Consider the following 15,452-nt stretch of genomic DNA (forward strand, 5'->3'; position numbering starts at 1 on the left):
TAGAGGAGATGCTCTAAAGAATTGGCGCTCAGTCCTCCAAGTCACCGTCCAGCTACTGGTCATGTCTGTGAGGAAGCCAGAGGAGGCTGGTTCTCCATGTGCTGAGAGAGCTGGGAGCTGGGATCAGTCATCACTGCTGGGGTGATGCTGCAGGAGGAGCAGAGACCAGGTAGACCCTTAGCTCTGAGTCCCACCCTCGGTCTCCCTCTGGTGCCCCCTAGTGGCAGAACCTCCCAAAGGGGAGCAGGTCACAGAGCCTCTGAAATGAGATTTGCAGAGACCCAGCCTCTGCATCACAGATGAGAGGGTAGAAAGAAGGGAGATGGGGAGCTGAGAGCCTGTAGAGAAACACCCAGCAAGTGTCTTACGCAGCAGATCTGGACTCTGCACACACAGCAGGCTCCAGGCTTGGTCTGTGGGTGTCTGTCTAGTGTCTTTCTTCCCATTGTGATTGGCTCTTTGTTCTTTAGTGATTTAACATTTCCTTCCTTAGCTCTATTTCCTTCCTTCCTCCCTCTATTCCTTTACTCTTTCTTTTTTAATCTTCTCTCTTTCTTTGTTCTTTCCCTCTGTTTTTGCTGAGTTTCAATATATGTTAGGGTGTGGCTTTATAAAATGATAAGGAAATCATCCCTGAAAGGAAGAACCTTTGGCTGCATATAATCCCACAGGAATGCAAAGTATTTTAAGGTTAACCCCTAGCCTGTGACAATGAGTTCATTTCACTCATCTTATGGATACTAAGTAACTGTTGTCAGGAGACACTACAGTGTCCGGTGATGAAGTAAATAGATGCACATGCATAAGAGGCCACAGATGGAGTTAACTTGTGATTGTGATGATCCCTATGAAACAGGTAATAATCAGTAATGAACGGTCAGTAATACCCAAACTTCCTTCTGTTCAGTGCAAATGGAGCTGTCTCTTTTGACATCTTGGGCAGTTTCTGGAATATCCCCTCCACCCTACCTCCCAGGCATTGTCAGATGGGCTCATCAGTGGGCATTGGGAAGATACCAGACTGTCAGCATTGAAGCAGGGCCTCTAGCCTCACTCCCGAGCTGGACATGTTCAGGGGTGAGCTCTGGGGAAGCAGACGATAGGAGGGGGCTCCCCAACCAAAGGGGTGCTCTAGGCTCTAGGCAGTGTGATCGGTCATCTGGGCTAGAACATCACAAAGGAAGCGGGACCTACCTGCAGACTTTTGTGAGGGACTGGGTGACATTCTACGATTGCAGGACAGTGACTCTTAATTCCAGATATGTTGTTCGGCATCTGTCACTCTCTTATTCTTCCTTCTTAACATTGTATTTCACAGACTGTCCCACAAAGCATCCTTCTTCCACAGAATGATACTGTGAACAAATGATCCTGTGAAATTTACCCATTTCAAACTCATTGTTAGGCTTTAGAGGCAGCAGCAGAAAGATAATTTGATCTTAGCTCAGTTAGGGGTCCATTCAAATAAATTCTTTGCTCCTAAACGTATCCTGGAGATATATTTTTGGTATTACAGCATTGGTGGTAGCTGCTGTATCTAATTCTGACAAATACTGTCACCTTGGAATGTATGATTGGTTAGGGAAACAGTGAGGAAGGATAGGATTTGGCAGATGTGTCAGCTGGTCACTCCTAAGTCTTATCCATCAGTACTTAATGCACAGATGTGTACAACTGTAATCCCCGGAACCAATCAGCTTTGTAACCATTATCAAAATACGTCCATTTGTTCAATTCTTTGCCTATCAGTACCTCTTGGTAAATTTCTATGAACTCAGAGTTTTCTCTCTTGGTCAGTGACTTGGAAAAAATCCTTAACATGGTTTACAAAGCGATTTACAGCCCGGCCCCTCCTCACCTTTCTAGTTGTGTCCCACTCTGCTCTCCCTCTCTCCTTTAGAGCTAAAACCACGCTGGTGGTCTACAGTTCTCCAGATGCTGTGTTCATTCTCTTACAGTTGTGCCCTCTCATGACTGTTGGTGGCTTAGGTGAAGGTGCTGGCAGTGGAGATGGTGAGATGGTTGGATTTGGGGTAAATAGTGAAGTGGATCCAAGGGGACTATGTGATGGATTGAATGTGAGATCTGAGGGCAGAGAGAGGAGTGGATGCTGGATTCTGGGGATGAATGGGGAAGATGGATGGAGACGAGAAATGCAAGGATTCCCTTTAGAGCCTGTCGCCTTTGTGATGACAGACCTTGTTTTCTGTGGTGACTGTGCCCATCACTTGGAAGCTGCCCTTCCCTCTCTTGTGTTGAGATACCTTCAGTGTAGGGCTCCCAGGCCATCAGTGATGTCACAGTGAAGTCCCATCAGGAGATGTAAACTTGGCCACTCCTTACATCATCATCATAGGCAATGTAGTTGCTGACTTCTTTTGTAGGAATAACAGGATTAGATCTCAGGGCACCCAAGAGACATGGATCCCGAGCTTCACAACTGGGGAACTGTACTGTGTGCTCCATCCACCCCAGGTGTAAACCATATATTTTTTTCTAAAGTTTCTGATTACCAATTGGCTTTCAATTCAGCAAAAATACCATAAATAATGTTCTCTCTCAAACCTGTGATTTTTGAGACAGTTATTTCTTGCTTGCTTTAAAAATACAGGCACACCTTATTTTATTGCAGATATTGGATTTGTTTTTAAAATTTGAAGGTGTGCCATAATGCCAAGTCAAACCAGTCTGTGGGTACCATTTTTCCAACAGCATTTGCTCACTCTATGTCTCTGTGTCACATTTTGATACTTTTCACAGTCTTTCATACTTTCCCATCATCATTATATTTGCATGCTGATCTGTGGTCAGTGATCTCTGATGTTATTACTATAGCTTGCCGAAGGCTCCAATGATGGCTACCATTTCTTAGCAATAAATTATTTTTACATTAAAGTCTACACATTGTTTTTTAAGACACAGTGCCAATGCACACTTGATAGGCTACCGCAGAGTGTAAACAAAACTTCTCTATGCCCTGGGACACCAGAGAATCACGTGACTCACTTCATTACGACATTCCCTTCATTGTGGTGTTCTGGAACTGAACCTGCAATGTCTCTGAGCGATGCCTGTACCTGTTTCCTTTCCAGAAAGCAGGTGATTGTCTGTTCTGAAAGGTCGAAGGACATAAAGACAAGTCCATCAGCTCCAAAGCCTAATGCTGCAGAGGGCAGGCAGCCAGCCTCTGGGTTAGGGGGAGTGGCTGGGGGGTGATGGACACTGATAAAGGGCATAACCATCAGTGTTGTCACCTTAAAGTCCAGTCACTGCAAGTGCTTAAGCTGTAATTATTACATTTTCCTGCACTGGTGACTATTCTGCATGAAGATGGATGATGTGCTTTTGTTTACTATGAGTCAGTCAAACAGAAGTCTGGCTGGTAAACAACTGTGACCTGGTAGGTAGCTTTATGTGTTGGCTCTCCAAAGGGATTCATTCAGTTTTGCTTCATGACACACCATTGATGGGTGAGACTTAGAATTCTGTTTTACAAAGATGTTCTGTCAATTTCACCTTTATTAAACATGGTGTAGTCATAATGACACATAATTTAACCTTCCTTATTTACTCTGTTATCACTAAACAGGAGAACAAGACAAATTAGAAATCCTCTCTTTCCTAATAGTTACCACTGTCCCTACATTGAAGGCTGCTTCTTGTGGTTTTTAGGACCACCTGGTCGCTTGTGGCCTGTTCTCTCTTCAGCTGGTGGCACAGCTTTCCTCCGATCGCTGCACACTCCTGTCTTCATAAGCACCCCCCACACCCCCAGATTTTCCCTGGTAGCATGAGCACAGGAAGCAGGTGAAAATCTGCTGTTGCTCCAACTCTGTTGTTGCCTGTGTTCAGCATTTTCACTGCCAGCAGTTCGAGGATTCTTTGGAAATGAAGGGCCCAAACCAGGGCCAGGAAGCTCAGGTTCCACCTCTTCTGTCCACAGGCAGTCTTATGGTTTTATGTCCTTTTCCTTCTTCCTCAGTACAAGCCTCTTCTTGGAAGTTTTTCCCAGTGAAATGAAAACCAGAAACTGTTGTAACATAACCACCTGAAAAGCACAACAATGGCCCACACCTAACTAGAGTGTTACTGAAATACTATATTTCACCTTTGTGGAACTTTTCTTTCATAAGCCTACATGGCTGTAGTTAAAACATTTAGAAGAGAAAAGCTCTTTAAAAACATACCAAGTGGGGGAAAAACTGTAATTGTAATGTATACATGTAAGGATAACCTGACCCCCTTGCTGTACAGTGGGAAAATAAAAAAAAAAAAAAACAACATACCAAGAGTTGTCATTCCAGTTTCCAGAGGGAAGATAATTCACGTGGAGATAGAAGCACAATCTGGGAGAGAAAATCCTTCATGGGGGGCTTCCATGTAAAAGCAGCAGCTCTGGGAGAGCAGCATGGGGTCACCACAGCCTTGCTGGCCTCATTCCCCAGCTGAGAAGAGGGGTTTAGTTGTTCAGGACCTCAGAACGGTCTTGCATTAATACTTGCTACATTGTCCAGTCCCTGAGAAAGTCACAGGCACCCACTTTACCAGTGACGGACCCACCATCCAAGGTTGGATAACTGTCCCCATGTCACCTGGCAGCCAGAGACAGAGGCCTGACATGAATAACTTCCCCTCCCCCTCTCTACTTGTCACTAAGTGGGGTCTTCCTTCACCATGTTTCCTCATATTGAAAGCTGTTCGCAGCATCTCTTTCCTATCGTTGGCTTTTCCTCCACCCTGTCCTGCCCCCACCTCTCCCTGCAGCCACCACATTGTCACTGCTGGCATCCTGCCAGTGTCAGTGGAGCAAACTAGTTTGCAGTGGGTCCCTTAGATGTTTATGTCTGGGACAGTTACCTGGAATATCTGCAGATACACAGGCCTGATAAACACTCTTCACTGAGCTTCTGTAACTGACTGACTTATATACTATATTTTCCTTAACCTTCCAGAGGGTGGTGAGCGATTCAAGGTTGGCGTTCCTGGAGAGAGCCTGGGGTAGAGGTGTTGCTATCGCACCCCCTTGAATGTGTGGTTAGTTTATAGTTTAACTTGGGTTACAGGAGGCATGGGTACCTGGGAAGATTACAGGAGCCTTTTCTTGTAGATATAAAGGATGTTAAACTAAAAATTCAAGTTTATACTAATTTTTCTGTATAAAGAAAGTTTAGAGTCACTTTATGTTTACTTCTGAAATATCTAGAATCTTTGATCAAACCAGTAAATGTAAAGGCCACGTGGGTAAAATTCTATTCTAGGCCTTTTTTCAGTCTGGGCCCCATCGCAGCTCCTGGAGCCCCTGACCTGAGTCTTGGGGCGCTGCCCTCCTGCTCCTTTCGCTCCCCCTCCCCTCGGACTGCACCTTCTCGTCTTTCTCTTTTCCATTATTTGACCATCAGTGAGTTTCAAGTCTCCATCCTCAACCCTGGATGTTCTCTCCTTCATTTTCCTCCCACTCTCCCTCTGGCCCGTGGCCATCAACCTGTGGTCCTCCCCATCCACATCCCTCGTCCTGGAACCCCTGCATCCCACTGCCTGAACTGTCTCCCAGGCCAGCTTGACTGGTTTCCTCCTTGGTCTCACTCTACAGTCTTACCAGGCTGCACCATTGGGTGGTCAGCCAGTCTGCCCTGAACTTCATTTCCTTTGTATTTACCTTTCAGCCAGCAGGTACTTTGTGCCTCTTACCTGTCATGTACAATGTCAGGGCCCCGAGATGCAGCAATGAACAAGAAAAACCACATAACCCTGCCCTTAAAAAGCTGCCAGGCTCACAAAGAGATTAAGTTAAATATTTTTTTCAGAATATTTTCCATTGCAGTTTATTACCAGATATTGGATGTAATTCTCTGTGTTATATAGTAAATCCTTTTTGCTGATTTTTTATGTGTAGTAGTTTGCATCTGTTGATCCTATAGTCCTAGTTTATAACTCCCTTCCTTTCCCTTTTGGTAACCGTAAGTGTGGTTTCTATGTCTCTGAGTCTGTTTCTATTTTGAATATAGAGTCTTTTGTATTTTATTATTTTTTAGATTCCATATATGTGATACCATATTTTGTCTTTTTCTCACTCACTTCACTTAGTATGATAGTCTCTAGGTCCGTCCATGTTGGTGCAAATGGCCCTATTTCATCCTTTTTTATGGCTGAGAAATATGCCAGCCATATGTACCCCTACTTCTTAAACCAGTCATTTTGTTGATGGGCACTTGGGTTGTTTCCATCTCATGGCTTTTGTAAACAATGTTGCTGTGAACTTTGTGGTGCATGTATATTTCTGAAGTACGGGTTTCATTTTTTTCTGGATTTATGCCCAGGAGTGAGGTTGCTGGATCATATGGTAGGTCTGTTTCAATTTTTTAAGGAATCTTCATATTGTTTTCCAAAGTGGTTGCACCAATTTACATTCCCACTAACAGTCTAGGAGGGTTCCCTTTTCCATACCTTCCCCAGCACTTATTACTTCTAGACTTTGATGATGGCCATTCTGGCAGTGTGAGGCGACACCTCATTATTGTTTTGATTAGCATTTCTCTAATGAGTAATGATGTTGAGCATCTTTTCATGTACCTGATGGGCCATCTCTATGTCTTCTTTGGGGAAATGTCTGTTTAGAGCTTCTTCCCATTTTTTATTGGGTCGTTTTCTTTGTCGATAGTGAGTTGTAGGAGGCTTTTTTACTTATTACTCCTGTTGGTCCCATCATTTGTAAATATTTTATCACATTCCATAGTTGTCTTTTCATTTTGTTGGTAGTTTCCTTTGATGTGCAGAAGTTTTTAAGGTTGATTAGGTCCCATTTGTATATTTTTGCTTCTATTCATTTTACCTTGGGAGACTAATCTGAAAATTTTGCTACTATTTATGTCCAAGTTTATTTTGCCTATGTTCTCTTATAGGAGTTGTATGGTATCATGTCTTTAAGTCTTTAAAGCATCTGAGTTTATTTTTGTATATGATGTGAAGGTGTGTTCTGATTTCCTTGATTTCCATGTAGCTGTTCAGCTCTCCCAGTACTATTTGCTGAAGAGACTGTCTTTTCTCCATTATATAGTCTTGCCTGCTCTCTCATAGATTAAACGACCAGAGGGGTGTGGAGACATGTGTCTTAAAATTGCATTTTTTCCTTCCTTTTCAACATCAGGGGAGTAGTTGTATTCTATTGTAGTATGATTAAGTTAAATTACACATTCAGCGCATCTAAATTGGCATGCCCAGTTGGAAGACATTTAAATTATTATGTGGATGTGATATATTCAACTCTTCTTGAGTCGTTTTGAGCAAGCTGCCCTTAGCAATGCTTCCCAGTGGTAAACGAATAGTTAACAGGAAAGTGGTATTTGGGAGACTTAATAAAGGTTTCTAGTTAAATACCATGGGGAAGAATTAACTGCAATCCTTAGCTATGGAAAAACAACCTGTGTCATGTTCAGAGTTTCAGCACCTTCTCTTAAAATACATTTAGTCTAAGAATGACCTAAATGAAGAACTAGGTACCACTTAACATCAGAACAATTTCTGTAGCGGTACCATTTGGACCAGTTGTTTCAGACTCTTTCTTCTCTCCAGCACCATGAAGCAAAGCCACTAGTAAGTAGAAAGCAGAGTTAAGAGCCCCTCCCTCTTCCTTTTAAGTTTCAATTAGTGAACATATCCATGTGCAATAAAATATTGTCTGAGTTATAATATGTTACTGGGAAAAACTGTCTGATAATTGGTTTTTTTCTCCTAATTACCAGGTTTTGGATTCAGGGAGACTGGAAGAAGATGATGAGCCATCTGATTTGCTGCAAGATGAAGACAGCCTATTTTGCATAATGGTGCAACACCTGGGGGAGGCCGAGGCTGCTGCCCTCACTGAAACAGCAACACAGGTGAGCTCCAAGCAGAGAATTCTAATTAAAGTTCATTTCCCTGGTTCACTCTTCAGGATCTCCATGAGGGGTCTGGTAATAAGCATTCTGTGCCCTTTGCAATTATGAGCCTCCAGAGACAAGGCTTTATGGCTGGGTCTTAACAACAAGGTGCAGGTTGAAGGCAGGTCTGCCGAGAATCTGCAGAAGAGGTGGGGGTGGAGCAGGATGAGTGTGTGCTCACGTGTGCATGCACATGTGCGTAAGAGAGAGATTGCAGATTAGACTTTCTACAGGTTTGGCCTCTATGGGTTCAGATTCCCACACAGCACAGATCAGTCTCATTCTGCAGACCCTTTACATTTTATCCTGATTGGTCCTCAGCCTATTTGCAATGCAAGTGCTGTCAGGGAACATCCAGGAAATTTGGGAGTTTGAGGGAAAAATCTGGACTATTTCAGGTCTAGGAAGATCTACCAGGGAAAAGTGTAGGTTGCTTCTGTTTTCTAATTTGCAAAGAAAACTCCAACATGATACTAAGTCTCCCTGATTCTTTGTTGTTTAGACTTAGGTCATGTTGCCTCCCTAAGCTTCTTCTACCTTCTAGAAGGTGCAGTTGTCATTAAGACAGATCAGGAATTTATATAACCTTAACACTGTAGTCTGAATGGGGCTTGGGGGTTTAATAAAGCCTTTGTGCAGAGCTGAGGGGTGTGGGAGCTCTAAGCCCTGTAGGCAGTGTGAGGAAGATGCTCCACAAGTAACACTCAGGCCACGTGGTGTCGCTCCAACAGAGGGGAGGTGGTGGTATCTTGTCCTACAGATGTGATAACTCAGATCTGACTTCAGAGACAGCCATTGCCATGCAGCTGCCTGTAGTTCTGTCTGGAGCCAGGTGAGAGTGGGGTTGATGGAAGGATGGAGGGAGGGAGGGTCTGGTGTCCTTGCCCCTTGAGATGCGTGGCTCAGGTAGGAGGAGGTTCCAACTGGATGTGACGGGGCTTCTCATCCAAAAGTTATCTCTGGGCTTTAAATGATGGGAGCATTTTTCCTTCTCCATACTTTTCTGCATTTCCCAGATTTTCACTTGTAAGTAGAATAAGATTACTTGTGTAATATTTAAAGTATCTCGTAAAGATATGGCCCAGTGTCCACAGTACTTTGTATGAAAGATTTATTTAAAATGTGCTTGAGTTCTCTCTGTCCTGGTTTCATCTCATTCCTCCCGCCTAGAAATGAAAACATGACGAGCAGTGCCTTCCACTGTTCATAGGCTAGGAGATTGCCCAGGGTCACAGAGCTGGCTGAGGAGTTGACAGAGTTCACTGGTTCAAGCCTCGGATTAGGAACAATGAAGACTTTCCACAAATTCTCACACTGTATGCACATGCAGAGAAGCTGCACTTGGAGCCCGGTATTCTTTTATGCCTGAAATTGTGCTTTCACCTCCCAGTCAGAGTTTCCCGTCTAAGACCTGATAATCCTTTAGGAGATTCCCTGTATAACCCAACACAGAGCAGCCTGGAATCTCCCAAACCCTTTTATTCATTCACCCTTAGTTATTTCACCTCAAAGAGATGTGCCCCTACCTCTGTGTCAAAGTCTTTGTTTAAAAAGTGTGTTATCATTATCTATTATCAAGACCTTGAGCAATGAGAAATAGATCACAGGATTTTAGATAGGGCCAAAGAACAGAAGATAATAGGATTCAACACCCTGATTTTACAAGTGAGGAAACTAAAGCCCGTAAGGAGGAAGACGGCCCTATAGATACAACCGGTGTGAGATTAATTTGCAGCAGACAGAGAATTAGTAATCTTTTCATTCAATTAATTTTTTAAGTCAAGTGTAACCTACATACAAAGCAGACATAGGTCACAGAATTAGAAATCTCGTGATTCCTGGTCTAGTGATCTTGTACCTACTTTTACAATATTAATGGTAATTTACTTTGGTGTAGTTCTTTATAATGTGTTTTACTTAGTTCTCACATGTGTGATTTCACTTAATCCTCATGACAGTCCTTTTTTAACCCATCTCATCCACTGGGTCAAGATTAGGTCAAAGGCTCCCCCAGGGTCACAGAACTGGTCCAGGGAGCACAGAGCAGACCTGCTGGGGGTGGTGGGTGCCGCCCTAGGTACCATGTTCTGTCCTGAGTCTGAGAAGCTGCTCCTTTGACCTGGTAGCCAAGAAGGGATTGTCACCCAAGTTCACAGGGTGGCAGAGCATCACTCCTGGATTTCAGCCCTACCAGTGGCTCGATCACCTCTACTGAAAGACATAAGGAGATACACACCCTGATTCTCATCCCAGTTGAATATCTTCCTGCCGTCATTTCTATATATGCTCTGCCTTCTTTGGAGAACAAGCTGTCAGATTGTCAACTCTTTAAATGTACAAGCTTCAGATGTCACTCCTGCCACACCGAGAGGAGTAGCCTAAGTCAGCAAGCTTTTCACTCTAACAGAACAGAATTCATTCATTTGAAAAGAAAACTCAGCATCTGGGAAAAGGTGCTTCCAAGTCATGTTTATTGACCATGTAGTTGTTTCTCTGAAAATGCTGGCACACTTTTAGAAGATCCATGAAATAGTACAGAAAGTACTTTTTGGATCATAAAGCTGAAGGGTGCATTAGTTTGCTAGGGCTGCCATTCAAAGTACCACAGAACAGGTGACGTACACAACAGAGACTCATGTCCTCACTGTCTGGAGGCTGGAGGCTGAGGTCAGGGTGTCAGCAGGGTTGGTGTCTCCTGAGGCCTCTCTCCTGGGCTTGTAGGTGCCGTCTTGCCCTCTGAGTGCCTGTGTCCTAAGCTCCTCTTCTTATGAGGACACCTGTCAGATTAGATCAGGGCCCAGCTATGTGACTTCATTGTAACTAGTCCCTTCTGTAAGGTCCCTGTCCCCAAATATTTTCATATTCTGAGGGACCAGGGTGGGGGGTTTAAGACTTCAACATATACAGTTGGAGGAGACACAGTTCGGCCCATAACAAGGGATGAAATCTGTCATTCATTTCCTTCTGTGGTAAAGCAGACCTGATTGAGGATTTTTGAAGTTTCTTTGTTCCCAGTGTGTACAGGTGTCATTGTATCTATTCATGGTACCACCAGCTATAACCCCAAAGTTAAGATATGCTAACATCCTAGATCTAGGAGTCTGGGGCGGTGTGAATAGTGGGGGAGCCACTCAGCAGCCACGTGGCCTCATGTCCCCAAGGTCTCTGAGCCTCAGGGTCCTCCCCTGTGTGTAGAGCAGGGGTTACAGCCCTGCGGGCTTCTTCCCTCTGTCATTACAGGGATCAGATGAGAGGGCGTGTGCTTCAGTGCTTTGAGAATTAGAGCCTTTTACAGCGTAAAAGTGGGATCATTTCTTTAAAGGCTGTAGATTGAGCCCTTACTTCCCAATAATAATAAAACGTACCCACAGTTCTTCTAAGTAGCTTTAGAAAATCTAAATAATGAAAGTGTAATTTTAATCATCAGTTTTTAAACAAATGATATATCTAATGCTGCCAAATTCAAAAACTTTATTTTTAAAAATAGATTTCTATGGATAAAGAGTAAATCACTCTGCCATTCCAGTCACCACACAGCCCCTCCCCCGGAGTGGAGCCCTGGCAGCACCTTTGTTCTGCTGACATGTTCTGTGCATCAGGAAGAATTTGGGCCTGTGTGGCCTTCCTGTTTCTAAGCACAAATGATAGCTGTGCCTTGCTATTCTCATTTAATATTATATCCTAGATTTTCTCAGTGCATAGTTTTCTCATTCTTTTGAAAGGCTACAGAGTATTTATGGCTTTCTCTATTTCCTGTTCCTCATTTTCCCTTCTAATTAATTGTTGCAGTTTTATGTTTTTTCCCCCAAAGAAAGAAGAAATTTGCTCACAACATATATTCTTCTTTATAATTTATCTCTTTCTGCTTTTTATCTTTAAAAATTCCTTCCTTCCTTTGATTTACTTTGTTGTTGCTTCCTACTTCTTAAATGCATTTGTTTCCATTCCTTCTTGTTTTTTAATGTATATACTTTTACATCTGTGAACTTTTATCTGAATAGTGTTATAGCTATAACCTATAGGTTCTGGTGTGTAGTGCTTTTATCATAGTTAGGTTTTTATTTATCAATTCTGCAATTTTGGTTTTCACTTCCTCTTTAGCCCAAGAATTGTTTGAGAAGGAGATCTTTCAAATTTCCTACTTGAAGGAAATGTTTATTTGTTTTCTATTTTATACATCATTTCATTCATTTCACTGCCTTGTGATAAAAAAAAAAAAAAATGTTCTTTGTAGTATTTCTACCCAGAAACAGTATTTTTAAATATTTTTTGTGGTCTAGGAGTTCCTGTAGTGGCACAGTGGTTAACGAATCCAACTAGGAACCATGAGGTTGTGGGTTCAATCCCTGGCCTTGCTCAGTGCGTTAAGGATCCAGCGTTGCCGTGAGCTGTGGTGTAGGCTGCAAATGCGGCTCGGATCCCGCGATGCTGTGGCTCTGGCGTAGGCTGGAGACTACAGCGCCAATTAGACCCCTAGCCTGGGAACCTCCATATGCTGTAGGAGTGGCCCCAGAAAAGACAAATTGTGTGTGTGTGTGTGTGTGTGTGTGTGTGTGTTTGTGTGTGTGTGTGTGTGTGTGTGTGTGGTCTCGTATATGGGGTAATTTTTGTAGATGTTCCTTGGGCATTTAACAGATGGACGATTATCTATTTATGATATAGAGTTTAATTTATAATTAGAGTGATTTTTATTAATTACATTATTTAGGTTTGGTTTATCCTTATTTATTTCAGTCCATTTGATGTGAATTAGACTCAGAGAGAGGTGAATTAGTCTTCTTTTATAGCAAGCTTCACATTATAGTTCTTGTCTTTTTTGTTTTGATAATTTTAGTGTTATGATTTTTCAGTCCGAGATATTCATGACTTGGGTTTGCACTATGAATTATGTATTTGTACTACTTTAGAGTCCCTTCCTTCCATTCATTTAATGTCTCTGGCCCTGAATCCAGAGTGGTTCAAAACTGAAATTGAGTCCCCTGTTTTTATTTGCTTGACATATCTTTGACTGGCTTTTAATGTCAGTTGTAGATGTGTCTCCTTTGGTGACAAGTAGTTAGGTTTAGCTCTGAGATTTAATCTTTGCCCTTGTAGGTATGTTTTGTCTTAGTTCTGCTGTATTATGCTTTCAGTTCTTAGGTTTTCTTATAACTTTTTAATTTGTAGTTTAATTTCTGTGTTTTTTTTGCACTTTATTTTATGTGTTGTTGCTTCAATTTCTTCTAGAAATACTGTATTTCCTTATTGTTGACTCCACATTATAAACATTGTTATTTTCCTTTTCTATGTTCTACTAAACATTTAGTTTTTCTATTACTGTTTACTTTTAAATCTTTAAAAATACTTAGACCTCTATTATTTTACCTACTTCTATTAAAGGACACTTTTTATACCTCTAGTTGGCTGAAGTTTGTCCTAGTTTAGCCTTTTAAAACTTTGGGTTGTATGTAAGTCATTAGTGGGGCTAGGAAATCTGTTTAGACAGGGGTAACCAGCAAGTTTTAAGAAATGCAGTAGAAAAGAAGGAAATAGGCTCTCCTTGGAGCTGCTGGCTGCAGGATCAAGTCCACTGCCCTTGCTACCTCCTGTGAAGCTGCCACCGCCCCTCAATGACCACCACCACCCCTGCCCTGCCACTGCCACCTGTGTTGCCACTGCCTCGGGACCAGCTGTATGCTTAAGCCACAATCTTCAATGAGTAGACATACTCCTTTCTGTAGTGTTCTTGGTCACACATTTGTGGAGTTTCTGAAGGGCACTGGAGATTACTGCCAGGCACAGCATGACCTGTGCCTACTCCACCAAGAAGCCCCCATAAGAGTGGTTAACCTGGACACATAAGTGTTGAGTTAAAATCCGCAGAGCATTTTTTACAAGAGTTCTGACCTGGAGGGGGTAAAGCTCAGTGCACTCCCTTTCTATTGCCTCAGTAATACTGGACTGAAAAGTTTCTGCTTCTTGTTAGGAGGTTCATTTCATTTCCCATTACTCCCCACTTCATACTCAGAAGCACTGAGAATTTCAAGTGGAGTGTATTGAAGTAGACTCAGTTTCTTTGCATCATTTCTGTATTCAGTTTTTAAATTTTTTTTCATAACCCTATTGAGTTTTTTTAAACTAAATTAACATGGCTCGAATGAACCACCCATCTCCTGTGGAAGTCACATACAAGAACATGAGATTTCTTATTACACACAATCCAACTAATGCAACCTTCAACAAATTTATAGAGTAACTTAAGAAGTATGGGGTTACCACAATAGTAAGAGTATCTGAAGCAATTTATGACACTACTCTTGTGGAGAAAGAAGGCATCCATATACTTGATCGGCCATTTGAAGATGGTGTACCACCATCTAACCAGATTGTTGATGACTGGTTAAATCTTGTGAAAATTAAGTTTGGTGAAGATCCTGGTTATTGTATTGCTGTTCATTGTGTTGCAGGCCTTGAGAGAGCCCCAGTGCTTGTCTCCTTAGCATTAATTGAAGGTGGAAGGAAATATGAAGATGCAGTATAGTTCATAAGATGAAAGCAGCGTGAAGCTTTTAACAGCAAATGACTTTTGTGTTTAGAGAAGTATCATCCTAAAATGTGGCTGTGCTTCAAAGACTCTGATGGTCATAGAAACAACTGTTGCATTCAATAACACTGAGATGCCTGATGTCATTGTTTGGAAGTGGAACTTGAGATGTGCTGAATTTGTCATACATATTAGCCAACACATTGGCTTGGTGAATAAGTTTAATGAAGCTTCCATAGGAGTGTTGAAAAGCAGTTTTACCAGGCCACAAGCCTGGTAGAATTTGCAACCTCTATGTTTGAGTTATGATCAACCTATTTGGACATTTAGCAAAGGGTTCTTGCTGTTCAGCATTTAAAATGTGCTTATCATTTGTACCAATTGACCTTTCCTGAAATCATGCAGTATTGAGTTAACATCTTCAAATCTGTTTCCATGCCAGAATCTTATCAATAAGAAATTTAGAAAGACTAGGTACCAAAATACCCAGTACAATACCTGTATATTTTTAGTGTCATATAGAACTAAAATCCCAGGAACTATGAACACTCTGGACTGCGGTTTATTTCTTCCATCATTTCAAACATAAAAAGGAGGGCCTATGTGGTTATTTGTTCACAGGATATTTACATCTCCCACATTCATACCAGTACACATCAAGATTTGCTCTTTTTTTTCCTTTTTATTAACCAAGTCTTACAGTGATTATTTAATGTCTTTCTGTAAACTTAATTTTGTGCTGTCACAGAAGACCTCCATTTTGAAAATCTACATTGTACAGAAGCACATGTCTTTAATGTCACCAGACAGAAAAAGCCTTACAGTTAATTTTAATGTTTGCACTTTGGGGTGCAACTTACAGGGAGGGCCTGCAAAAAGAGTGGGAGGTGGCTATTAAGTATTTTTAGTAAAATGTTGCCTTTGTCTTGTGCAGAACATGTAGAATGTGTGCTTTAATTTAGTAAATTTTTTTTAAAGTAGAAATATTTTGTTATTGTAGCTAAAAAAATTCT

The 15,452-nt window shown here is 41.9% G+C and overlaps 1 protein-coding gene and 1 pseudogene across 1 annotated transcript in view; both read left to right on the forward strand.

Moving 5' to 3' along the window:
- LOC110258728 (multidrug resistance-associated protein 4-like) overlaps nt 1–15,452 on the forward strand; it is a gene marked incomplete at its 5' end in the record, with an annotated part of 118,700 nt that overhangs the window by 96,725 nt on the left and 6,523 nt on the right. The window contains one exon of the mRNA XM_021082000.1: nt 7,740–7,874. Within this exon, the coding sequence (XP_020937659.1) occupies nt 7,740–7,874 (135 nt within the window). The remainder of the gene's footprint in view (nt 1–7,739; nt 7,875–15,452) is intronic.
- LOC110258727 lies at nt 13,891–14,565 on the forward strand (annotated as a pseudogene).

This window comes from Sus scrofa, unplaced genomic scaffold, assembly GCF_000003025.6.
Source record: "Sus scrofa isolate TJ Tabasco breed Duroc unplaced genomic scaffold, Sscrofa11.1 Contig38, whole genome shotgun sequence".
Lineage (NCBI taxonomy): Eukaryota > Metazoa > Chordata > Mammalia > Artiodactyla > Suidae > Sus > Sus scrofa.